Source organism: Nycticebus coucang, chromosome 2 (assembly GCF_027406575.1).
Source record: "Nycticebus coucang isolate mNycCou1 chromosome 2, mNycCou1.pri, whole genome shotgun sequence".
NCBI classification, from domain to species: domain Eukaryota; kingdom Metazoa; phylum Chordata; class Mammalia; order Primates; family Lorisidae; genus Nycticebus; species Nycticebus coucang.
The window spans coordinates 95,299,689-95,327,176 of NC_069781.1; the positions used below are offsets into that span (position 1 = coordinate 95,299,689).

The 27,488-nt window shown below is 41.4% G+C and overlaps 1 protein-coding gene across 3 annotated transcripts in view; it reads right to left on the minus strand.

The window, feature by feature from the left end:
• FRMD3 (FERM domain containing 3) overlaps positions 1-27,488 on the minus strand; it is a 293,188-nt gene that overhangs the window by 152,048 nt on the left and 113,652 nt on the right. For all 3 annotated transcript variants that reach the window (XR_008376912.1, XM_053576329.1, XM_053576319.1), the window contains exon 2: positions 4,175-4,279. Coding sequence is in view for 2 of the 3 variants with exons in the window: in XM_053576329.1 (XP_053432304.1) it covers positions 4,175-4,279 (105 nt within the window). In the remaining variant the exon portion in view is untranslated. The remainder of the gene's footprint in view (positions 1-4,174; positions 4,280-27,488) is intronic.

Below are 27,488 nucleotides of genomic sequence, written 5' to 3' on the forward strand. Positions count from 1 at the left end.
CAACACTTTTGAAGAACATTGGTAAGTTAGTTTGGAGAATGCCCCTCACTTGGGTTTTGTCTCATGTTTTCTCAGATAAGATTGATGGTGCTCAGCACTGGGAAGAAGGCCACAGAGACCACGTGCCCTTCACAGCACGTCGGCTCAGGAGGTGCGTGACACTGAGATGTCTGGCCTGGCGATGTTAAACTTCGTCTCTTGGTTAAAGTGGTGCCTCCCAGGTTTCCCCACTATAAAATTATTATTTCTCCCTTGGTAATTGAAAATTTATCTTAGGAGGGAGAGAGTACATTGAGACTATTCAAGTATCCAGTCCAGGCGTCCCCAAACTTTTTAAACAGGGGGCCAATTCACTGTCCCTCAGACCGTTGGAGGGCTGGACTATAGTTTAAAAAAAAAAAAAAACTATGAACAAATTCCTACACACACTGCACATATCTTATTTTGAAGTAAAAAACAAAATGGGAACAAATACAATTCACACCGCTTCATGTGGCCTGCGGGCTGCAGTTTGAGGACGCCTGATCCAGTATCTCCTCAAACTTTGGTCACTAATTTTAGCCTTCATCAATGGCGCTCCTCTGCAACCATTATTATCATGTTGTTCTAAGGATGGTTTTCTATTTCTTCATTCCTTCTACATTTATTAATTGAAATTATTCTGTAAGGAAGACCTGCCTCCTCTCTCCTTTTTATTTATTCATTAATTATTTACATCAGTGTGGACTCATGGTTAGTTATTCTGTGGGTTATAAGCCAATATTGTTATTTGTTTCTGTCAGCTCTTTGCCTTTCCTAATCCTTTACCCTCATTTTTTTTTTTTTTGAGCAATTCCATATTTTCTGGTACCACTCCAGGCTCATCCTGTGATTTCCCTATGCCAGCCCTAGAATCAGCTGTTTCTGTAAGGCGTTCTGGTCTTTCTATTGGAAAGTAGTATTTGGAAGCCAAGACCTGTGTGTGCTCCTTGCTACTGTGGTATTGTTGCTTCCAAGGCCCTCTCAGTGTACAGAATGTGGACAAAGTGTCTGTGCATTGGCACTGCAGTCCCCACCTGCCAGGCTTGTGGCCTGTCAGGAATCTGCCGCCCAGCAACAGGCAAGCAGAGGGTGAGCCAATAAAGCTCGAAACAGTCACATACCTTGGGCGGTCAGAGACAGTTTGTTTTCTCATGTCCTTGACAGGCACACACACACACCCACACCACACTGGTTTTTAACTGTCTGTATTTATAGCCACTCCCATTGCTCACATTGTCACCTGACCTCCAACTCCTGTCAGATCAGTGGGGGCATTAGGTTCTCAAGAGGAAAAACCCCACTGAAAACTGCACTTGGGTGGGATTAGGTCACGTGCTCCTTAGAGAATCTAATGCCTGATGATCCGAGGGGGAGATACAGTGTGCTTGAATCATCCCAAAACCTTTCCACCTCTCGCTAGTCTCACTCCCTCCCACAAATTCATGTTAAAGTTGTCTTCCATGAAACTAGTCCCTGGTGCCAAAAAGGCTGGGGACCACTCTACTAGCAGATGCGTACACACACACACCCCTATATTTACTCATTATTTATCTGTGATATATTTTTTAAAACTCACAAGCTCATATTGATATCTCTGATTCCAATTCTTTTTTCTGATTTTTTTTATTGTTGGAGATTTAGTGAGGGTACAAGAAACCAGGTTGCACTGATTGCATTTGTTAGGTAAAGTCCCTCTTATAATTGTGTCTTGCCCCCATCTGATTCCAATTCTAAAGGCTTCTTTTAATAATGTATCCCATATCTCCCCAATGGGAGGGTTAAGAGAATGAAAAAGGCCTACGCATTGAGTGGTTTCCAACTATTGTCTAGACCAGAGGTCAGCAAACTATGGCTAACTGCCTATTTCGTAGTAGGCAGTAAGTAAAAACAAAGTTTTAGTGGAACACAGCCTCATCCACTAATTGAGGCACTACCCATGGCTGCTCTCCACTAGAATAGCAGAGGTGAGTAACTGCAGCAGAGACTGTCTGAGCCACAAAGCTGAAAATATTTTCTATCTGGCCCTTTACAGAAAAGATTCAGGCTATATTTCAATTATTCACTTGAGAGATATAATAGAAAGAGTTCAAATCTTGCCTATTACTAGCCATGTGGCCCTAGGCAAGCCACAGATGCCCACTGTGCCCAAGTTTCTCCCTTCCTAACAGGGGTTTGGAGAAAACTAGAGGCTGAAATGAGTAAAATTCCTGGCATGTGATGGGTGCGTAACTATAGCAGATAGAATGACTGCTGCATGTTAGTTGTTTATAATGTAGAATGAAATTTTGAGCAAAGATAACCCATTTTCTTTGGTGGTTAGAGGACTGATATAGTCCACAGAGTTGATCTGGCTCATGGAGACTTAGATCCTAAACTCAAATTCTCTCTCCATCACTTACTTACCTTGGGCAACTAACAGCTTCTTTGAGCCCATTTCCCTTTCCCTGCACAAGTAGTGTCTGCACAGGCTGTGAGAAGTTACTTCTGTGAATGTCTTATGTCATGGTCCCCAGACTAAAGCTGGGTTAGCCACATCAAAACTAGAATATGAACAAGTTAAAATACACATTCTTGGCTCTAGCCCCAAGGATTCTGACTTAGGAGTTCTGGACCAAAGAGCTAAGGTGATTTTGTTTCAGGGCCGGGTGAGCTTGGGTGCCCTAGGACTCCAGGAGCTAAGTAAGATTATGTTTCAAAAGAAAACTAGTATGTTCCTTAAACATTCTCCTCCTTTATAAAAATATACTCTGTGAGCCTCTTCTCATGATAGTGGGTCAGTAAAGACTAAACTAAGAGCCAAGCTAGGTTGCAGGGAAGGAAGACGAGCTGAGAAGACCAGGGATGATGGAGAGGAGGAGATTAAATTACAGAGGCAGAGGGGTCCTGTCCCCTCCTAGGCTACCCCCTTGGCACCCCCTTCACATATAGTCCAGCTTGTAGGCAGCAGAGAACTGAGTGGGGACAGAGCCCCCTGTAACTGGGACTCACAGCAAGTTTGCAGGGCTGGAAAACAAATGGAGCTCGAGTGGAGACTCCCAAGGGCCTTTCAGATGTGAGGGACGCACATCACTGAGTCTGGCACATGCCACACCTGGACCCCCCCTAAGACAGCAGGTACCCCAGCTCAAAAGGTGAGACTCCCCTGCTCATACTTATCCACCAACAGAGAGATACAAGCAGGGCAGGTGCGTCCAAGAGCAGGAGCAGAGTGGGAGCCATTGAGTTTAGAGCACTCAAGGAGCAGCATCTCAAGTGACTTAACCTTTCATCTGTCAAAGCACTTTTTTAAATTTCAAATTAATATGAGGATACATATGATTAGGTTACATTGTCTGTGTCTGTGAACTCAAGTATGAGTTGTGGTTAAGCCCTTCACCCAGGAAATGTGCCATATACCCCTCCATTGTGCCTGTTGGGTGAGAACTTACAAACCCCCTCCCCCTGTCTTGAATTTAATTACAGTTTCTCTCCTGTGGGCCTGTGATGGTTGCTCTACTAGTAGTTCTGAGTACATAGGATGCTGGATTTTCCATCCTTGAACTACTTTACTTAGGAGAGTGTTTTCCAAATCCATCTGGGTAAATACAAAAGATGCAAAGTCTCCATCTTTTATGGCTGAATAGTATATTCCATGGTATGTTAAATGCTTTTTTTAAGAAATGAGGTAAAACCCATATAATATAAAACTAACCATCTTAAAATCTACATTTCAGTGATAGCACATTCACAATGTGCAGCCACCCCGTCAATGAAGTTTCAAATATTTTCCTCTCTCCAAAAAGCAATCCTGTACCCATTAAGCACCCATGTCCCCTCTCCCCTCTCTACCAATACCCCTTTGTAGTAGGGATGTGGAGCGGGGAGTGGATTTCTCTCTACTGAGGTTTTATTTAGCCACCATCAGGGGAACTTTAGCAAACACTGGGTTCGAAGGACACGGGAACATTCTCTCTCCTAACCAGACAGGAGCAGCCTTCAGGAAGGCCTCTGTAACTTTTCCCTTGTCCTGCTCCACACGGTTCAGTGGGCCAGCCTCTCCTGCTCACACAGTTTCACGTGTCCACTAATCCATGAGACCTAGAGTGTCACATGGGTTCAGAGATGACCCCACAGCGACAGTCTGGAATGGCTCTGGACAGAGGTCGGCTCTTACCCTTTGCTTCTCTGGGTCCACATAGCGAATGCCAAAGTAGTCCTTCTCCAGCAAGCTGTAGTGGTTGCAGATGTGGTCGATGAGAAACTGCCCCTTGGTCTCCCTCTGCAAAGGAAGCACATTTAAGATTCAGCCAGAGCTCAGCTTGTGCGTTTAGTCCACAGTGGCCTCATTCATCCCACGGGTCAGGGCTTAGAAAAGTGGATTTGCTCACTCCAGCCCCTAGAGCAGAGTCTTCCAAGCTTTGGTAACCACAACCGTCAGTGAGAAAGACATTTTACACTGTGAGCCATCACACACACGGGTGAACACACACACGTGCACACACATGCACACAAACACCAAGGGCAGCAAAGGGACACCTGCAGGTACCCTGCATAGTCACAATGTGCTCTAATATGCTCCTTTTTACTCTACTACATGCCATTTTCTAATGCTATTTATGACTCTGAACATTGATTTCACAGCTCAATATCTTGTTTACAAATCCTCCTAAAACACACATAATGCCCCTGACAACTTGTTCTAATTGCTTTGTACATATTTCCAATGATCTTACCCTTCCAGTGAGGAAGGCCCTCATTCTATATCTAAGGAAACTGTGGCACAAAGGGGTTCAGTGACTTGCATAAAGTCACACAGCTCGTATGAAGCAAGGCAGGATTCCAGCCAGGCCACTGGCTGCAGAGTCTAGGATCCTACTGAGCCACCTTGTCCCCCTAGGGCGTTCAGTATCTTCTGTGGCTCTGCCTGAAGCAGGTTCTGGTGGGTGTGGCAGTGCAGTGAGTGGCATGGGAATGCCCTGCTCTCACCAGGAATAGTGGGCGACCTGCTTCCTTGGGCCTCCAAGCCACCAAATCACATCCAGAAATCAACATAGAAAGGCATGGTGGGAGATTTGGGAGAGCCCAGGACTGATTCACAGATAGGCCCATGTGACCTTGAGTAAACCCCTGAGCTGCTTTCACTTCAGCAAAAAGAGATGGCTGGACTAGGTGACTTCTATGTTGATTAGATTCTTTTTCGTTCTAAAATCGTATGAGTGGAAAGCATGCCAGCCAAATCCGATTAAGATAAATACCACTATAATGAAACCCTCTCAGAGCAAAGACCCTTCCAAGCCCTCATCAGCGTATCAGTTAAAATTAATTTCTGCTTCAATCAAAGTTGCTGACAGATCCATGAAATGTTTTAGGGGTGGAATGTGAAAATAAAAATAAAATAGTAAGAAATAAAATAAATGAAGAAATCGGAGACATTAAGTAAGCCATTCTTCCAATCCACCCCAAACAACTAGAAGATCAGTTTGGTCTATGTTACATGATGATACTTGCATTAAAAACTACTATCATTAGCTCAGGAAGTTGGATGAAAAAGCCAACCAGTGGCCTGGGATGTAGTGTACTGCAGGAGGGACCGCATTTTATCAGCACTCATTGTGACATAAGCCTCCATTTTCCTGAAATCACTTTTGAGTTTAATTTTGAGGGAGCTTTGAGTTTTTACCTACTTTCTAAAAGAAACCATGTTCTGTAGCTCAAAAGAGATAAAACATCAAAATGGACATTGTTTTTAAATTTCTGTAATTGTTTAATCCAAGAAGCTCAAAGGACAAGCTCTTTTGATGACAGTTGAATTCAATGCCCAGAAAATAATCAATGGATTCGGTCCCTTTTACGTATACACACTCTGTAATCTATTAATCTTTAAAAGACTGCTGCATTACCAACTCACTAAACATTACACTTGAGCTCCTCATTTCATGACTGGATGGCAAATCTCTCTTCATTAGAATTTGCTACAGGGAACTACCCCCAGCCATATGCTACAGACACAAGATATGTGGGTCAAGGCAGTGCATTGTGATAATACGGGATTGAGCGGTCCTTGAGTGGGCATGACAGAAACTGCTGTCATTTTGGCCTAAAGAAGATGTACTCAACAGCGCAGCAAAGATGTTTTTAAAAAATGGTTAAACACACCAAAATACACCATCCAGCAGTATCTCCTAAGACTACACAAGAACCCCGAGAGAGGACACCACCACTCCAGATGATGGGATTACTGAAACAGGGGTCAATGCTTTCCAAAAGTCAGATCAGACTCGTCTCAGGCCACCCAGGGCTTTCAAGGTCTTTGCTACTTGAAGTACAGCCTGTCCCTCAGGAGGGAGCTTATAGGGAACACAGAATCTCAGGCACTGCCCCAGCCCTGCTGGACCTAGTCTGTATTTTATCAGATCCCTAAGTTATTCACATGCACATTAAAGTTTGAGATGCATTGGTCTCCAGTACTTCCCCAATGTGAAAAAAGTGGAAAATTTCATCTGTCTCCAAAGATCACTAGAAAAAAAAAAAGCCCATTTTTCCTTGAAAATTGTCTATTCTTTAACTCACAAAAATCAAAATCCTTATCAACTTGGCTACACAAGCTGCCACTGCCTTGTCAAAGGCCATTGTCCTTTGCAGTTGTATCCCTGCATCTGTGGGTGGCACAGCCAGACTTGTCACCCTGAGATCCCCTGCGTGTGTGCCGAGGAAGCCAGCACACAGACCCATGCTCTTCTGCCTGGGAACCTGGGCAAAGTTCGTAAGTCATTTAAATTCCTTTTATCACCATTTCTGTGCACTAAGCTCAGTTCCCACAGTAAACAAAAGTCCACACAGGCCCAGTATCAAGGTTGGAAGAGTTGGTTCAGGGCTCAGGTACATGATGGGCAGAAATCCAGCTACCTGCTCATACACCTTACTTTATTAGGAGAGAGGCTTGGTATGAATAGTGGCTCTGATTGAACCCTCCACACACTTCCTCCCAAGCATCCTGAGAAGAGAAGCACCTTCCCTGCTGTCCAAGTCAGTGCCCAACACCCTGAATGTTGCAGAATGAATAAATGAGGCATTGCTCTTCACACATGGAAAACCTAAGGTCTAGGAAGAAAAGGAACTGCTTCCCACAAGCCCTTTGGACTGCACAGCACCAACAGTGAGCCTTGAGAGAGACAGTAGAATCCTGTATCTCCTTGAAGTTCTGTGTGAAGAAGTGGTTATCAAAGATTTCAAGTGAAGGGCGGCGCCTGTGGCTCAAGGAGTAGGGCGCCGGTCCCATATGCTGGAGGTGGCAGGTTCAAACCTAGCCCCAGCCAAAAAAAAAAAAAAAAAAAAAAGCCACAAAAAAAAAAAAAAAAAGATTTCAAGTGAAAAGACTTCTTTTCAATGTCAAGTTTTTGTTGTTTCTCCCCCAGAATAGCAGCTGTGATTTCAGTACTGATTGAATGAGAGTGAGAGGATCAAACAGCTACGATAAATCCTTTACAGCTGTTATCTAAATTGTGTTTTATTAATCACCATGGCATTTCACACATGTGAAAAGGAGTAAGACATAAATGAGTGGGCAGGGCCTCATAGGATAGCTAGGGGTCACTGGGATTTGATAACCCAAGCCTAAAGTCCTTAAGTGCTTAAGGATAGACTTTTTTTAATTTTTATTTTTTTATTAAATCATAGCTATGTACATTAATGTGATCATGGGGCACCATACCCTGGTTTCATAGACCATTTGACACATTTTCATCACACTGGTTAACATAGCCTTCCTGGCATTTTCTTAGTTATTGTGCTAATACATTTACATTCCACATTTACTAAGTTTCACATATACGCTTGTAAGATGCACCGCAGGTGTAATCCCACCAATCTCCCTCCTTCTGCCCACCCTCCTCCCCTCCCTCCCCCCCCTCCCTTTCCCCTTCCCCCTATTCTTAGGTTATAACTGGGTTATAGCTTTCATGTGAAAGCCATAAATTAGTTTCATAGTAGGGCTGAGATACTTTACTAAGAAGAATGTGTTCCAGCTCCATCCACGTAAACATGAAAGAGGTAAAGTCTCCATATTTCTTTAAGGCTGTATAATATTCCATGGTGTACATATACCACCATTTATTAATCCGATCATGGATCGATGGGCACTTGGGCTTTTTCCATGATTTAGCAATTATGAATAGGGCTGCAATAAACATTCTGGTACAAATATCTTTGTTATGATGTGATTTTTGGTCTTCTGGGTACATGCCTAGTAGAGGAATTATAGGATTGAATGGCAGATCTATTTTTAGATCTCTAAGTGTTCTCCAAGCATCTTTCCAAAAGGAATGTATTAATTTGCATTCCTACCAGCAGTGTAGAAGTGTTCCCTTTTCTCCACATCCATGCCAACATCTCTGGTCTTGGGATTTTGTGATATAGGCTAATCTTACTGGAGTTAGATGATATCTCAAAGTAGTTTTGATTTGCATTTCTCTGATGATTAAAGATGATGAGCATTTTTTCATATGTCTGTAGGCCACACGCCTATCTTCTTCAGAGAAGTTTCTCTTCAAGTCCCTTGCCCAGCCTGTGATGGGATCACTTGTTCTTTTCTTGCTTATACGTTTGAGTTCTCTGTGGATTCTGGTTATTAAACCTTTGTTGGAGACATAACCTGCAAATATCTTCTCCCATTCTGAGGGCTGTTTGCTTGATTTACTTACTATGTTCTTGGCTGTGCAGAAGCTTTTTAGTTTGATCAGGTCACAGTAGTATATTTTTAAAGCTGCTTCAATTGCCCGGGGGTCCTCCTCATAAAATACTCACCCAGACCTATTTCTTCTGTCATACTTAAACGATCTTGAAAAAACAATACTTCGTTTTATATTGAATAGGAAAAAACCTCGAATAGACAAGACATTACTCATAAATAAAAACAAAGCAGGAGGAATCACGCTACCAAACCTCAGACTATACTACAAATCAATAGTGATCAAAACAACATGGTACTGGCACAAAAACAGAGAAGTAGACGTCTGGAACAGAATAGAGAACCAAGAGATGAATCCAGCTACTTACCGTTATTCAATCTTTGACAAGCCAACTAAAAACATTCAGTGGGGAAAAGATTCCCTGTTTAACAAATGGAATGGTGCTGGGTGAACTGGCTGGCAACCTGCAGAAGACTGAAACTGGACCCACGCCTTTCACCATGAACTAAGATAGACTCTCACTGGATTAAAGATTTAAACTTAAGACATGAAACTATAAAAATACTAGAAGAGAGTGCAGGATAGACTTTTGATGCTGGTGTTAAAGGAGGTTCTACTTTCCCAGAAATGCACTGACAGAGTTCAAGAACTTGTTTACGTACATATTTAAACGTATATCTCTGTACTGGTCCTATCACCTATAGCGTGGGTGAGTTCTTATCTTTTATAACTACTGTACTAAAATAATGTGAATATGGTAGTAATACTTCTATTCTGTTAAAAATCTATGAACCAGTACTAGCCAAAGTGTGATCCATAGACCAGGCTGGAACATGAACAATTTGTCAGTGGCCCTTGGTGAGACAAGTGTGGAAATTAAGACTAATTTCTTTTTATTGTGTTTTCTACAAGTATTGGTCCAAAACAGATTGGGACAACAAAATCTGGTACTGATCTCTCACCAGGAGAGATTCTGACTCTCTGATTTAAATTGTGCCACCAGGCTTGGGGTTCCTGTCTAGGATCTCCTTATTCTAGCAGCCTCAAAGAAGGCCACGTTCTCTCTCCTACCTTCTCTTTCCATTCTGTTGGGCAATGCTTGGTGTGGATCCATAATCTCCCTCAATAAACCCATGTTTTCTCAAAGTCCTCACCCCCAGAAAGCACTAATCTACTGGGTGTAGCAGGACACTTGGTGTAATTCTGGGCATTTCAAAAGGCAAATTTAGTGGGGTAAAGACTCACTGGTGTCGCAAACTAGGCTCCATTTCAAAAGACTGTATACAACATAAGTGCAGGTCTGACTGGGGAAAGTAGGGAAAGTGTTAGTCAATCATTTTGAAATAATGAAAAGATAATTTAGGTGCTCTGAATCTCTGCCTCCTGGTCTGTAAACTAAATTATACATGCTTCAGTGGGTAAGTTGGGCATTAAAAATAATATTTGTAAGAAGTTTTGTTGGGCACATAATAGCTGCTCGATAAGTGAAAACTATACTATTTTTGTTGTTTGTAATAAAAAGACTTTTGTTCTTCTGAAGCCCATGGCCCCTTCTGCTCTCTGAACACTGCTGTGTTGTCTGGGTCAGTAGCAAGAAATGCAGATGACTGGAAGTTGTACCGTTCTCTCAAAGATGGGTGTGATTTACTTCCTCATATCCCATGAAACTTAATTTCTGCAATCACAAACTGGCCTACTTATCAGAAAATTCTGCCTCTCCTGCCCACCACCAGAGAATGTACTAGAAACAGAACGAGCCACTGTCTCCAATCTTGTTTCCACCATTTACCAATGGGGTGGCCTTAAGTAACTCATATAATCTCTCTGACACTGTTTTTTCTTCTGTAAAAGGGAAATAAGGATGGTAACTTCCAGTTCTATCCCTATGGAGTTATCTTAAGGGTCAATCATGTATTTGTGAAATATTGACTATGCACTAGGCATTGGAATAGGTAAATAAAAAGTGAGTAAAACATATCAGTTTATGATCTCACAAGCCTCAAAACTCTGTACTTCATAAATTGGGAAAACACTTTGAAAATTGCTAAGCACCATACCAATCTAAGATGTCATTATTAATAATAGTAAGAATAAATCTTTTAGGCCAGGCATGGGGGCTCATGCCTGTAATCTTAACACTCTGGTAGGCCAAGGCAGTTGGATCACCTGAGCTCAGGAGTTCAAGAACAGCCTGAGCAAAACAAGACCCCATGTCTACTAAAAATAGAAAAACTCACCGGGCTCTGTGGTGTGCACCAGCAGTCACAGCTATTCGGGAGGCTGAGGCAAGAGGATAGCGTGAGCCCAAGAGTTTGAGGTTGCTGTGAGTTATGATGCCACAGCACTGTGCCCAAGGCAACTGAGTGAGACTCTGTCTCAAAAAATAATAATAATAACAATCTTAATCTTAAATCTTTGTCTCCAATTTTACAGATTCTTCTAGATACAAAGAAGTTGACTAGAATTATAGTCACCTCTCAGAACTGGCCTCTGTTGGAAAAAAAAGTGAACAAAGAAATAAAGAACTCAGTTCTTTGCTTGACTTCTCTGCAGCCAATTGCTGATGATGCATTTATTTTGACTCCCCCGTTCTGTGGCAAAATTTAAACAACAATAAATTTGTGCTTAAAGAAAAGGAGCAAAGAAATCAAAGTGCCTAAGTCAGCAATACCTTGTCTTTAATTAAAAAAAAAAAAAAGAGTCTGGCAGATTTCAGTTCCCAATTCCTAAAGCTCTATGCTAAGCCATACTGTTATCTCATATGTATTGATTGAGTGGGGGGAAAAGAGTACTAACCTCAAAATACTTAATAGAGTGCTATAAACCAAAGTTTGGGGTTTGAATAGCTACCTTCAGGAATTAAGGTATGAACATAGTAATAAAGACTACTATTTATTTAGCACTTACTATAGACCAAGAACTATCGGACAAACTTTGCATTTACTCTCCCGACAACCCACTGAGGTAGTTAATATTATCCCTGTTACACATGAGGAAAGTGGACTCGGAAATGTTACACTTGTTTAGGGATGTGAAAGCCCAGTCTAACATATATTTCAGATCCATTCTAGGAGCTCAATTTGCCTACATGCCCCCATTCCCCATGTGGAGATAGAGAAAAGCAGCAAGGTGAGGACTGTATACCCCTTTGTCTTTCCTACTGAACCCCTCAGGTTATGCACATACATGTACACACACACAAGTACACACATGAGCCTCAAGGAACCACATCTGACCCACCCTTATCTCTAGGATTAAGCCTGGGTGACATAAGGGTCATCCTACTTTTCTTGTCTAATCAGTTCAGGAAAGTACATACAACCCAGATTAGGCCACTGAGACACAAGGAACAATTTACTGGGTTCTGGGCTATTCTTATTTACTCTTCTGAAAAAGCTTTGAGAAGAGACGTTCTTTTCCCTCTGGATAATACACATAAGCATGAGACCGGGAACCACTGCAGCCATCTTGAAACCAGATTGAGGATGAAGCAAAAATATTCCAGAGAAATGGAACCTGTGTCTCCAGATTATCAGTCAATTAATGTGAATTTCCAGGAATGTTCATGAAATCCTTTAATTCACCTAGTACCAGTTGGCTTTTCTGCTTTGGGAGCTAGACCATGTAGGTCTGCTGGAATTTGGTATCAGCCACTCCTTCTCCTGGGGAATGGACTCTGAAGTCCATGCTATTCCACTCCTGCTGTTACCATTCCTTTCTTCCATTTCCCTGATATCTTCAGGTATTCAAGTTTACCATTCCTAATGTGACGCAACATAGAAGTCTCAGAAAGAATTCCTTGAGAGAATTTTCCTTGGAAGTACTTGTAGCATCCTCAGAGCCAGGAAATGTCCTCAGTGGGCATAGCTTGGAGCTGCCCACTAAAGTTGTCCAGACACTAAGGTTCTGGGACCCAGTGGAGGAAGAAAGGCCCAACACAGAACAGAGACATGGGAGAGGCTCACTGGAATGAGGGAAGCAGGCAGGGGCTGGAGGAGTCAGAAGCATAGCCCCAGGATGCTGGGATTCAGGGTTGGCACTGTGTCTCCCAGGAGCCCTCTGTGACAAACAGAGCAGGTAAGGTCTTATTCAAAGTACTCTGTCCTTGGCACCCTATGCCCATCTGTGTCCATCTTGAGGAGAAGGGGAAACCTTTCCAAATGCATGTCTGGGGAAGATCGGAATTGTCTCTGCTGATTCTTCTGCCTGGGAATAAAGAATCCAGTTCCCATCAGGATGCCTAGAAACTCCCAGGGGAGCTTCTGGCTAATTACAAGGCCCTAAACAGCTACTAAATGTTCAGTTTGCTGCTAGGATTATGTGTTCCAGGGACAGATGGTTGCATTTCTCTGGTGAATTAAGGACTTCAACCCATTCACCTTCTTCATAGGCAGATGAACAAAGAATAGCAACAAGAAATTGCCATACGGAATAGTTCTGCTTCTGTTGTGAAGGACAAGCATTTATTAATTTATAAAGATGGCTACAATTGAAAAACTCAATCAAGTTCCTTAAAAGTGCTGTCTCTTTTACTCAGCTAAAAAAAATTGAAACCTATTTTTGTAGGTTCACACATTTTGTTATGGTGCGGACCAAAGCTTTAACAAAAACAGCATCTCTTAAAAAAGAAATTAACCTTTATAATTGGATTTTAAATAGCAAGTGATATATTTCCCAGCTAACTGTTCCTTCCCATTACAGAGAGTAACTGGTATTTGATATGTGGCTGTGATATATATTCAGAAAACTGCATCATCCCAAGACAGTGAGGAAGAGAGTAATTTCGAAACAGTTTAAATGGGGTAAAAACATAAAAGAAAATAAGAACTGAGCAATTGCTCATGGTTGAATCTATGGTTCCCACACAGAAATTAAAAGTGCCTTTGATGTGCATTATTGAAGTATTTTCAGATATCTGGAAGATAAACCTAAGGTTGGGAAAACATAAATACCTAATTCTGAATACACATTTGTTTTAAACTAACAATCAGTAGATATGGCTAAGATAATTAAAGATATAGACAAAAACTTATCGAAGGCATTTTTTGTGCCCAATAAATATTCACAAGTTGGTGGAGGGTTAAAACTGTAGTAGTGACCTAAAAGCCAGAAAATAACAATAAAAACAAGTACCAAAGCCAGTTACTCATAAGGGAAAAAAAATCAATTGTTGCCTGAAAGTGAGCAGTGGGCTATAAAAATAAAGGCAGGACACAAGTGTCCACCTCACTCATTCAGGCCCTCCAGTAGAGAATCAAAAACCAGCTGCTTAATGGAAGTCCATGGTAGTCCCTACACACTCTAAGAAGACAGAAATATACTGTCAACTTCACAAATAGAGGCTTAGTAGCCTCCAGGCTAGGAAAGATAAAAGGGCCCTAGTGAAGAAACAAAGATATAGTCCATCCATGAGAAGATAAATCAGCCAGAACAGGCTGTTCACTCCATTGTCTGGGTCCTGAACAGGGTCTTCTGAAGGAGTGTCACAGCTGGATACACAGTCAGAGAGGTCTGGAGTTAATGTTCACCTTCTTTTCGTTTTTCTTCTCAGTGTTTTCTGCTTCCATTACTTCCACCAGGCTCCATAGCTTTCGTCCTGAAAGGCTCTTTTGGATCAGTTTCTAGTCATTGTGTCATTTCTGTTCCATACCAGAGCTTAGGGAACCATATTGATTTGTTGGTTTTGCTTAGCAATTTTTGCTACAGACTCCTATCTTAGCCATATCTACTGGTTATTAGTCTAAAACAGATGTGTGTTCAGAATTAGGTTTTTATACTTTCCTAACAGGGGATTTACCTTCCAGACATCTGAAAATACTTGAATAACACAGAGCAAAGGGATGCTTCTTTCCCTGTCTTTTTCTTATCTTTCCTGTTTCAAGATTTTGTTCTAGGCCCATTAATGAGAAGAACGCATTACTTCTTTTCAACATCATACTGGAAGCCCTAAGTAATGAGTTAAGATAATAAAAGGAAATAATGGTATATAGATTGAGAAGGAAGAAATAAAATTCTCTTTGTTTGCAGATAGATCAGATGACATGATTATCTATGTAGAAATTCCCAAAGAATCTACCAAAACAAAAAAAAAAAACAAGCAATAACAAGACAAAATAAAACAAATCCACTCCTGGAACTAATACAGGATGATAGCAAGGTTGCAAGATATAAGACTAATGTATAAAAGGGAATTGTTTTCCTGTACACCAGCAATGAACAACTGAAAGTTGACCAAGTCACTTTTGGCCTTTCTAAGATGGTAGGGAAAACCATCCAGAACAAGAGTGGTTGGATGGTTTACACAGACATTTAGAAATTCATTATTACTTATGGACTTAACAAGGCTTTGCTCGGATAGGGGAAAAATCCCTTCAAGGGAGGCCAATAAGAAAGGAAAACTAAGCAAGAGCAGAGAGATGAACTTCAGAGGAGGAGGCTGTATATGTGTAGCTCTCACATAATTAGGGGAGTCTACCTGGACCAATTTCTGCATGGCTCAGACACTTTGAAACAGAAGCAGGTCAACAGCAAAAATACTCAAAAAGAAATTCAATTCTTCATTAGTTTTCAATGAACTTTAAAGAGAACCTAAGATCTACTCCATAATAACATTTCTCAAAAGCCCTTTAGCCAATTCAAGTTTTCTTGTAGCCTGGAGGTGCCCAGAGAGTCCCAGGTATCAAAACTTCTACATTCCCTCCCACCAGGTCAAGCCCACAAGGCTTTATCTTTTCTCCCCACACCCAGCCTATCCCGTTACATAAGTGGCAGTTTTTTGTGCAAGAAGAAATCTCTTTCTTCTCCAGCAGAGAGGAAGAAGGAAAAACTGAGGAGGTCAAGGTAGAGAGTGGCTTGAAGACACATGTATGCTTAAAACTACTGAGGTAGGTCCACTTTTAGTTATTGGAGGAATCTCCATACTGTTTTCCATAGAGGTTGTTCTAGTTTGCAGTCCTGCCAACACTGTATAAGCGTCCCTTTCTCTCTGCATCCACACCAGCATCTGTTATTGTTGGTCTTTTTAATAAAAGCCATTCTAACTCGGATAAGGTGATATCTCACTGTGGTTTTAATCTGCATTTCCCTGATAATTAGTACCATTTGATCCAACAATCCCACTACCAGGTATTTTTGTTTTATTAAATCATAGCTGTGTACATTAATGCAGTCATGGGGTACAATGTGCTGGTTTTATATACAATCTGAAATATTTTCATCAAACTGGTTAACATAGGCTTCATGGCATTTTCTTAGTTATTGTGTTAAAACATTTATATTCTACATTTAGTAACTTTCACATGTACCCTTGTAAGATGCACCGTAGATGTGGTCCCACCAATAACCCTCCCTCCACCCATTTTCCCCCCTTCTCTCCCCTCCCTTTTTCCTTTCCCCATATTCTTGGGCTATAATTGGGTTATAGCTTTCATATGGAAACTATAAATTAGTTTCATAGTAGGGCTGAGTACATTGGATACTTTTTCTTCCATTCTTGAGATACTTTGCTAAGAAGAATATGTTCCAGCTCCATCCATGTAAACGTGAAAGAGGTAAAGTCTCCATCTTTCTTTAAGGCTGCATAATATTCCATGGTATACATGACCACAATTTATTGATCCATTTGTGGGTCAATGGGCACTTAGTGAACTAAAAATAGACCTGCCATTCTATCCTACAATTCCTCTAGTAGGTATATATCCAGCAGACCAAAAATCACACTTTACCAAAGATATTTGTACCAGAATGTTTATTGCAGCCCAATTCATAATTGCTAAGTCATGGAAGAAGACCAAGTACCCACTATCGGGTATTTACCCAAAGGAAAAGAAGAGATATTTCATCAAAAGGACACCTGCACCAGCATTTGAACATTTATTACAGAACAATTCACAGTTACAAAGCTGTGGAATCAGCCAAAATGCCCCTCAATTCATGAGTGGATTAACAAAATGTGGTATATGTATGCCATTGAGTACCACTCAGCCATGGAGAAGGATGAATTAATGCCTTTTGCAATAGTTTGGATGGAACTGGAGACCATTATCCTAAGGGAGGTATTGAGAGAATGGGAATATAAAAACCACATGTACTCACTATTAAATTGAAACTAGCTGATAAGTGGACCTGTTCACAGAGGGAAGTAAAACTGAATGGAAATCAAACAGGGGTGGAGGGAGGCAGGGATGGTAAAAACCTACCTCATGGGTACAATGAACACTCTCTGGGTAATGAGCACACTTATAACTCTGACTCAAACATAACAAAAGTGAGCCAGGTAACCAAAACTTTTGTACCCCCATAATACTTTGAAATACTAATTAAAAACTACTGGGTTAATTAATGTTTTAAAGGGGCTTCTGCAGTGGCCCAAACATATCATGGTCATACTTGGTGTAGCTTGCCCATCCTGAGAAGACTGAGGAGCCTGGGAGTGCAATGGGTTGATCAGGAAGGGAGGGGATCCCCCCGGACAGTAGGGTTAAATCCAGACTGTCTCCACCACGTTAACACACACATGGCTAGGCACAGCCACACCACAAGAAATTACAATCAATCCAGTGTCTCTCCAATAAGAAAAACGGCAGAGGTCCTAAATCTAACAGGAATCACAGTTCCAATCACTGGACGCTAACTATAAACGAGGGCCTGTGCCAAGTGTTACAGAGAGATGACGTCATACGCTCTGTCACCAACCCAAGCATCAGCCTGGTTTGGGTGGATGACCTTCTAGAAATGTATGATTTCCACCCACATCCATTTCTAATTCTTCCAAGCCACTTTTTTTCCTTCCCAAACTCTACTCCCTCTTTATATCCAACCCAGCATGGCCTACAGTTCCACTCTGTGAAGGCCTAACATCCCACTTCAATAGTGTGATTCCAGAAAGTTCCCAGGAGCCAGGCAATTAGCAGGCCTGTAGCCCACACAGCTCCTGGAATTCCTGAAACAGCCCGTCTGTGTGCTGAGGGGATTCCTGCACACTCACGTGCACACACACACACACACACATAGAGGCTGGCACGCACGAGAACAATTTGTCACAAATATTTAAAGACCGAAAAATGTAGGCTGGGCTCCCCGACTATCACACCTACCCCTTTCTTCAAGGGATTAGTCACCAAGGAGGAAAAACATCTTGGTTATATTTACATCTCCTTTGACTACACAGCAGCCCAAGCCAAGGTATTTCATTTTTATGAAACTAAAAATAGAGAGAATGATTGATGTGAATTTTAATCACCATTATCAGCTATTACGAACCAGCTTTCTTCTTTAGGCCTCCTCTGCCTTATTTTTTTTTTTTAACTCTTTGTGGCAGACAGCAGCTTCCTGAAGGAAAATATCACATCCCATCTAGCAGCCCTTTCTTCCTGAAGAACATTTTCCTCCATTGTTTAGCAATGCATCACAGCACAGCCTGCTGGCACCACGTAAACACAGAAGAACGCACAGAAATGCGGGCTAAAAATTGAGGATAAAAGGGAAGACCCTCCCCCCTCGCTTTAGGAATTCATTCTTCAGAAGGCAAGATAAAATATTCTAGACAAATGCAAAAGGGAAAAAAACAGAATAAATCATTTTTGTCAAATATGTACATTTGCATATGTGTGCGTATTTATACACATACAAATTATACACACACACATAGGCGCAAAGAATAAAGACTTGAAGGCTGAAAAGCTAAATGTTGATGGTGATATCTGTAAGAGAGGAGAGTTAGGTTATTTTTAGTTTTTCTCTTTGTGCCTTTTCATTTGCATTTTCTAGCTACTTTACAAACAACAAGCATCAGGTTGATTATCATATAAAGCTAATGTATTTCTTTTTAAACACACAGGGCAGGGGTTGAACGTAACAGAGACAGCATGTCTACAGGCCAATGGACTAGAAGTCTCCTTAAAACTCACAAACCAGAATCCTACTTCTCATATTTTTATATTATCCTACTTATCAACCAGAGGTGTTGCCTTCTTTTCATCCAAGATGGAAGAAAAGCAGGACATGAGAGGCTGGGGGGAGATAGAATATCGCTGACCTTAAATTCTCATTACTGGTTTAGAGTCCCCTGCCTCTGCCAACTGATGACCCTGGGCGAGTCACCAACCTTTCAGAGCCTCTGAGTGCCCAGGTGTGCAGTAGCGGGTTGAGCTGGAGGACAGTGAAGGTCCATTCGAGGCCCAAGCTCAGGCATTGTGGGTTCCCGTGCCACCTTGTTAGAAGAGCATAGCCCTGGCTTTGTCCCAAGGCTCCCATCAACCCACTTGCATCTGAACCCAACCCAATCAGTGGCGCCCCCTAAAAACTGCATCATGGGATGAGGATGGGAAGGTTCTGGGATGATGAGGAGACATGCTGTTGAAAATGCCCACCGTCTCCCCTCTAAGCTGATGCCTGCGATAAGGGTGGAACAAGAGCTGGCAGAAGTTTCTAGCTTGACAAGTGTGTTGGGGGTGGGACGAGACTGCATAATCGGTTCTTACTTGCTGTCCTGATGAAAATTCTGCCAATTTTACTCAGTCACAGATTAAATCAAACAGTTACTTATGTTTCATTTCACATAGGCAATTTCTTATCTTTTTCAACAATTCTATCACATTCCACTCCCTCTGCCCGCTATCTCACACACACACACACACACACACACAGTGAGAAGTTGGCTGCAACACTAATTATAAGGCAGCTTGGGTTGGGAATCACAAAGCAGATAAACAGTATTGCTAAAGAGCTGAACGGATCGTCTTCCTTATAGCACAGAAAATTCTGATTCTTGCTCCTCTGGTCACCAAACACCAACTTTCCCTGCTTCCCTCTCCCTCCCATTCCTCCTCGCTCCTGTGTCTTTCTATGAAGGACCTCCCAGGCTTTCCTCCCGATCTACACCACCAAAAGTTAGAATGTAAGAAGGAGAAAAATCAAAAGCCACCAAAGCCAGAGAACTCTTTATGAGGAGCTGCAGGGTCCTGGAAGGCCAGTCTGAAGGCATTGCTTTGGGTCTCCACTGCAAAGCTGATACACACATACTCTTGGAACACGAGGAGAAACAGCAGCCCAAAAACTCCACCTAGACCTCTTGGGAAGGAAGAAAGCTCCACAGGCAACTTGCAGGTTTATTTTAAAGAGCTCATCACCAGGAGGGAGATGGCTTTTTCTCCTGCAAGTCAACAAAAGGTCCTGGAGATAACCGTCCCAGATCAGAACACAACTTTCGACCAATGAGTGCTGTTCCTTGAAGTTATACACTGTATCTCTGAAAGATGGTTCCTCGGCCATTGGACAAAGAATTGAATATGTTAAAGGGTCCTTATTTAGTGGCCAGTAAATGGAAGCCAGAGTCCGTGGGACACACCTTGCTGGAGAGTACAGGCAGATCCAGAAAAATAAATGGTACCGGTCTGTTGTTCAACTTGCTAAGTTTTATTTTGTGCTTTTGTTTGGTTGGTTTTTGCTTTATTTTCCATTTTCCTCCAGTTCATTTTATCATTCAAAATACTCTGCAGAATGCCCCATCACCAACATTTCCCTCATGCCACCGCCTGCATGAACAAAGTCTCCAGCTATTGAAATTCTATTACTGAAATGTTCACCTGCTCATTGCAGAGAATTTACTGCAGGAACTGCTCCTGCAACAGAGCCCTCACCGCCCCTTCAACGGCCTGTCCCCTGACCTCATTTGGAAACTGATGAACTACGGTCTTCCTCAGCTCTCCTATTGTAGTCTGGTATGATTATGTAACTCTGGTTTCACCACTTCTCTCAGGCTTTCTTTTCTCACGTGAACTTTTTCTTTTTTTTTAGAGATAGAATTTTACTTTGTCGCCCTTGGGAGAGTGCTGTGGCAGCACAGCTCACAGCAAACTCCAACTCCTGGGCTTAGGCAACTCTCTTGCCTCAGCCTCCCGAGTAGCTGGGAGTATAGGCACCCACCACAATGCATGGCTATTTTTTGTTGCAGTTTGGCTGGGGTCAGGTTTAAACCCGCCACCGTTGGTATATGGGGCCGGTGCCCTACTCACTGAGCCACAGGCACCGCCCAAGTGAACTTATTTTTCATCAGAGTATCCATTGTGCTTCACAGGATAATTTGTACATAGCAAATACTTACATGGAAGGACCAGGAAACCCTACATTCTCTTCCCAAAAGTAACACAGTTTGCTCCCTGTCCATTCCCATGCCCCATCACAGGTCAGAATAATGAGGCCAGGCCAGCCCAGAGGGATGAGTTGCTTAGTAACTGGAATCACATATTCCCTGTACCTTAGAAGCAAGTGGTACTTCCTGCTGCCCCTCAGGGTGTTTGGGAACATGATTCTTAACACAAACAGTTCCTCCTCAAATGCCTCCGAATGTTGGAGGCAAGAGTGAGCATCCCCATCTCACCTTCCTCCAGGGCTGGAACCTCACCTGTCCTTTAGAGACCTGGCTTATTAAACAGTCAATTGCCATCTGTGCCTGAGGCTACAGGCCATTTTCCTCTCCTAGGCTTTTAATAAAGTCATTTTGGAGTAGGTAGGGTAGGGATGACCATGTAATTTCTGTTAATAGATTAAAAGTTCAGCTCTTTGGTGCTACCTTGTTTGCCCTGTGAAAATGCATTCATCCTTGTCTTGAACTGACTTCCTGAAATATTTTAATGTATAAGTCAGTCCTTCCTGATGTGAGCAACAGTAACCAGAAAGAAGACTGGAAACTGGACTTACTGAGTTCAAGCCACACCCCACCCTGAACCGTGCATCACCCAAGCAAGGGTTGGAAGTGTTCTCTGCCGATTCCTCAGGGAGGGCAGGAGAAAGGGAAGAAGTTCTCAAAAGTCCAGTTAGTTACTCTGGGACCTCCTTTTGTAAAATTGCTTGTCTGTTTGTCTAGGTGAATGATGTAAGGAAGGACCCAGCCTTGTTTTCCAGCAGTAGTGGCAAACCTGAATCTCTTAATAGCTTAGAAGAGAAGTAGACAGTTTTAGACACAACTATTTCACTACAGTTCACTATTACACATTCTTTTTATCTCATCAAAGAGGGTGAACATTTACAAAGTATGCAATTTTTCACTTCATTCATTAATGTGTCAAATTTTCAAACTGTACACAGAAAGCCCCAAGCAAACTATCCCTTCACACTTATCTCAGATTTTTCATGATTCCTCGGAATTGGCACCATTTTTGGAATCAGTATAAATATAAATATAAATATTTATACTGATTTATACATTATACATTTATATTTATATACAGTGCAATCAGTATAAATATAAATATATATTTATATTTATATATCAGTATATATTTATATTTATATATCTATACAGACATAGATATAGGTATAAATTTTTTATTAAATCATAGCTGTGTACATCAATATGATCATGGGGCACCATTAAAAAAAAAAAAAAACCTGGGCTGAGGTTTACCAGATGTCTAAATCACCCATTGTGACTTATTAGCAATTTTTTAAATTGTTCTGGGAATATGGATCTACCTCAAGAGCCCCAGAAACTAATCCAAGTCACTATTCTTTAAATGTACATAACTCCAAGATGATTGAATTTTGATTTATAAATAACTATCATGAGTTAATTCCCCCCCAAAATAAATAAATAAATAAATTTTTATCAGATAATTACCAATACAGAAGGCAGAACTGTTCTTGTTTTTCAGTAGATATTAGTGTTGGGATAGCATGCATACAGTACGCAGACCTTAAGTGTACAGCTCAATCAATTTCGACAAAGTGAACAAATCATATAACTACTACTAGGTCAAGCAAGAAATTATTACTAGCTCCTCAGAAACTCCATTCATACCTTTCAGCTATCAGCTCCCAAAAAAGTACCCACTGCTCTAATTTCTATCATCAAACAATTTTGCCTATGTCTGAAATTTAAGTGAATGGAGTTCTACACCATTTTTCTCTTTGTGTTGTGCTTCTTCAGTTCATAATAATTTCTGATGTTCATACATGTTGTTTTGTGAACATTTATTCACTTTATTGCTCTACAGTATGACTATTGAGTAAATATACAATTTGTCCATTCTACTGCTGGGTAGTTTCCAGTTTTGTGCAATTACAAATAAAGCTTCCATGAACATACTTGTCCATACGCATAGGTATTTCTAGGAGTGAAATTGCTAAGATACACAGTATATATGCATTTACCACTAGAAGAAATTTCCAGAGGGTTTTTTAAGTGGCTGTGCCATTTTGCACTCCCACTGGCAACTCATCAGAGTCTCTATTTTTAATTTATTGAATTAATATACTTCTGGATAAAGGCAACCTTCCCTATGCCAATGATAGAACTTTTGCCACAACCAACAGGAAGAGTAACCTTTGTGAGCAATTGAACATATGTTGGCTACATAATGCTTAAAAACATTCAACAACCTCAAAAATGACCCAAATAAACTAATTGCATTTGTAAGATAGTCTTCAATAGCTAGTGGACTATAAGCAACTCTGATGAAAAAGTGAATTCACTGGGCTATTCAGGGCTGTATTTGAAATTAACTGATCCTATTGAGTATACCAAATTATAAATCCCTCTTTTGAGGTGACTAGGAGGTAACAACGTCTTCAAAATTAGATAGGCCACTGGAATCATTTTCTCTCACACTTTACAGTACAAAACTCCAGGGAACCGCAGCCATTATTTTTCCAGGTGCCCATGCAGAATGAAAGGTCTTGTCAGTGGCCCTTCTTCTCGGTCCCTCTGTCATCAGTACCCAAGGGAGCAGCCATCAGTGGGCAGAATACAAGGATTCACCAGGCCCTTAAATGTGCAACAATATGTCAGCTCTGCCACCTGGGTGTTTGGTGGCTAGACACAGCACATGAATCCCACTTTACTATACAATATAAATTTCCCGCACTTTGGGCCTTGTCCGTCAGAGAATTCAACTCTGAAAATTACTGTGATGTGCCCTCAAAGCCTGCATGAGACTTGTGGTATTTAACAGAACTATGCTGCCTGCCCCTTCTGTAGTTTTCTTACATTCTTCCAGTGTATTAATTTGACCATGAGAAATGCATGGGCATAAACCTTAATATTGGAGCTTCTTGCACAAGGGCGTTCAGTAAGCTCAACTGGGTGACAGATAATTCCTTAACTCTTGCTGAGAGGCAATAGAAGAAACAACTGTTCGAGATTTTTATACCTCTTGCCAGAAGGTGGCCAGACATTGTCCATTATATTACCTAATGCCTGTTCTAAGAATTGAGACAAATAATACTTCCCAGAAATAGTAGACTTGTATTCCAGCAGGGGAACCTGGCAAAAAGACCAAGCAAAACATTAGGATTCCCTTTTTACTTCAACTTCCAGAAAGCACTGAATTAACATCTGTGCTCAAATAAAATAATTACACACATCATAAACACACACACACACACAATTCAAAAGGCAAATCTATAGAGACAGAAAGCAGATTAGTGGTTGCCTGGGGATGGGCGTGGAAAAGGGAATGACGGCAAACAGGCACAAGGTTTCTTCTCCAGATGATGAAAATGTTCTAAAATTAGATTAGGGAGATGATTGAACACTCTGTAAATTTCCTTTGAAAAAAATCATTGAATTGTAGTCTTAAAATGAATAAGTTTAATGGTATGTAAATTATACCTCAATAAGGCTACTTTAAAAAATCAACTTGAGATGGATCAGAGGCATGAATGTGGAATGTAAAACTATAAAGTTAGTTCCAGAAGAAAATTTAAGAGAATAGTGTCATGAGCTTGGAGTAGACAGAACACAAAAAGCACTAACTATGTAAGACAAACAGTGAAAAAATGGACATCACTAAAATCAGAATGTGTGTTAGACAAAAGATTTCATTACGATGGGAAAGAGGCAAACTACATCCAGGGAGAGATGTTTGCGATGTCCAGCTTACAATTTTTAGAACACTCCCCCAAATGAGCAAAAAGACAAACAGCACAGTTTGAACATGGGCAGAAGACTTGAACAATTAGTTCATGAAAGAAGACAGACATCCAATTGGCCAATAATGCATATTGCAAGGGTACATGTCAAACCTATTAAGAGTAGAATATAGGGTGGGGCCTTGGTGTGTGTCACACTTTATGGGGGCAAGACATGATTGCAAGAGGGACTTTACCTAACAATTGCAATCAGTGTAACCTGGCTTATTGTACCCTCAATGAATCCCCAACAATAAAAAAAAAAAAGAGTAGAATATAAATGGCTTAACATAACAATTAAGTGAGGTGAAAGCTATGTTAACCAGTTTGACGTAAGTGTTCCAAATTGTATATAAAATTAGCACATTGTGCCCCATAAATGCATTAATGTACACAGTTATGATTTAATAAAATATATATAAAAAATAAAAGTTACACAAATGTCATGATCGTGGTTATCTCAACTTCTACTTCTGTGTCTTCATGCCTCTCATTTTGTTTAATGATTTGTATCACTTAGTTACATATTGTGATATTTGTGTCTCCCAGAGCCCCAAAAAGAGGCAGTCTACTCCATGTAAAATAATTCAAGAAGGGCTTCTTTCCAAGGGGACTGTTTATATGAGTCCAAGCTAGGTAGAGGGGAAGCACCAAAAGTGGTCAGAAACCAGGTGAGGAGCAGAAATGCTGGCCCTCTCACCAGCAGGTAGATACAAAGCAATGGGGAAGATAATGGAACCCACTGAGGAGGATCATGTAGAAGCTGCCTCAAGGGCAGTCAGTGTGCAGCTGGTCCAAGAACAAAATCAGCCTGAGGGAGCTAGGAGAAATATGCACTCACTTTCTCTGTGACCTCCAGGCTGGGGCCCCCATCGGTCAATCCCAACTGGAAACCCAAAGACATAGGAAGCACTTCTATCAGTGTCACCCATCAGGCCAGCCATCTGGGAATGAGAAGGCAGAGAGCAGCTATAGAGGAGAGAACGGGCAGGATCCAGCATACCATGGTAAGCTGCCTGGAATTCCTTTAAAAATACACAAGGAATAAATAATGAACAAATACCACAGCCAATAAAATAATACCACAGCCAATAAAATACCACTATGCTCCTGTATCACGAACCAGTGCAGGGAAGGGGAGCAAACCAGAGTGGAAGTGGTGGGGATTGAGGAAAATATACCACAAGAGAAGATGCAGAGACGAAAGATGGGATCAGAGGTCTGACTGAGCTGATGGCCGCAGCCAGCACCAAAGCACAAAATCAGCTTTATTTTATAGCATCTGTACAGGGTTGTTCACAGGGAAGTAGCATAGACAATATGGGGAAGTAGCATAGACAAAAGATATATCTTTGGTCTTACAGTATGATTGGAAAATGTAAATGACTTTAATAAAGACAAATCATCCTGTTAACAGTTTCTACCCAACTTCATTAACATAGGGCAAGAAGTGAAAAGGGAAAGGTCACAAGGATCTCTTCATAGTTCCTAAAAATTAACTAGACAAAGAAAGAGCTGGGCAGCGCCTGTGGCTCAAAGGAGTAGGGCACTGGTTCCATATGCTAGAGGTGGCGGGTTCAAGACCAGCCCTGGCCCAAAAACTGAAAAAAAAAAAAAAAAGAAAGAAAGAAAGAGCTACATGACTTCTGGCAGGGGGAACATGAAGAAAGGAACAGGTTGTTTTGGGAAAGGAGGAGAAGCAGTTGGGGGTTCATTCCCTGAATGTTCCCCAGGCTGTGGGGGCCCTGCCACCTCATGGCCACTCTCTACACTCGTGGATAGAGAAAGGAGATTCTTTGGAGACATTGTATTAGCAGCCCACTATCACACAACCTACCAAGATAATGTCCCACGTAATTTATTTTCTATTGACTGAAAAAGGAGCTGACTCCTATCCAAAAGTGAGCAAATGACACAACTTCTCACAAGGTGATATTCCTCCTCAAACTCTCTTCAGAAAGGAGCACTAGGAGAAGGTTCTTATCCCACAGAGATACAGAGTTACTATCCTCCCCTTAGCCTGAACAGGATGTAAGGGCCCTCCTGCCTCTCGTAATGTGTTTTCTCGGCTGTCCCACCCACCACCAGGAGCCCACTGTCTCCTCTCTGTCACTCAGCCTCACTCAGTTCTCAACCACGGTTTCCATTAGTGCAGGATCCAAGATGTTGTCTGCATTGATTTTCTTAAAAGGGTTTAAAAGTGTCAATCAAGAAGCACGCTGATGCATTCTTCCATTTCACAAACTTCCATCAGCAAGGTAAGCTGGGACACTGAGTACTCAGTTGCTTCCTGTTCTAAACCTCTCTGCATTAAGGCACAAAGTGAAACCAGGCTGTTCTATGCAGGGCAGAGAGAGGAACACCCATAGGCATGATAATTAAGAAGAAACTCTTCTCAGGTGGGAATGAAATAGCACCTGTCACATCGTTCCTTCCGACAGTGCTATTCTGCCAGGGAACTCACTAAATAGTGGCTAAAAATACCTAAATCTAAAAACATAAATACTTCTGATGGGATAAGTTAGCTAAATATATAGGTGGGGAGGAGTTACAATAAGATTTTCGATGGTAGACAAGACATATATACCAGTGCTAAATTTTGCAATGAATTGTGAGTTTTCTACACCTAAAGCCCTTGACTCCTGAAATATGTTGTCAAGTCTAAAACTGACTATGTTCTGCCTTTAACTTTTTTTTCAATTGGGAAAAAAAATGCCTCAAAAGAAAGTTTGTGTTAGGAGCAATTGTATCAGCCATATGATGAGTTCCCAGTCTTGCACACAGGTTACATGGGAGAGACATCGTTACTGGTTTTGTGATCATGAGGGGCTAATGTGTGTGCACATGTATGATGAGTGCATGTGATGTGTGTGTGTTCATATGTGAACATGC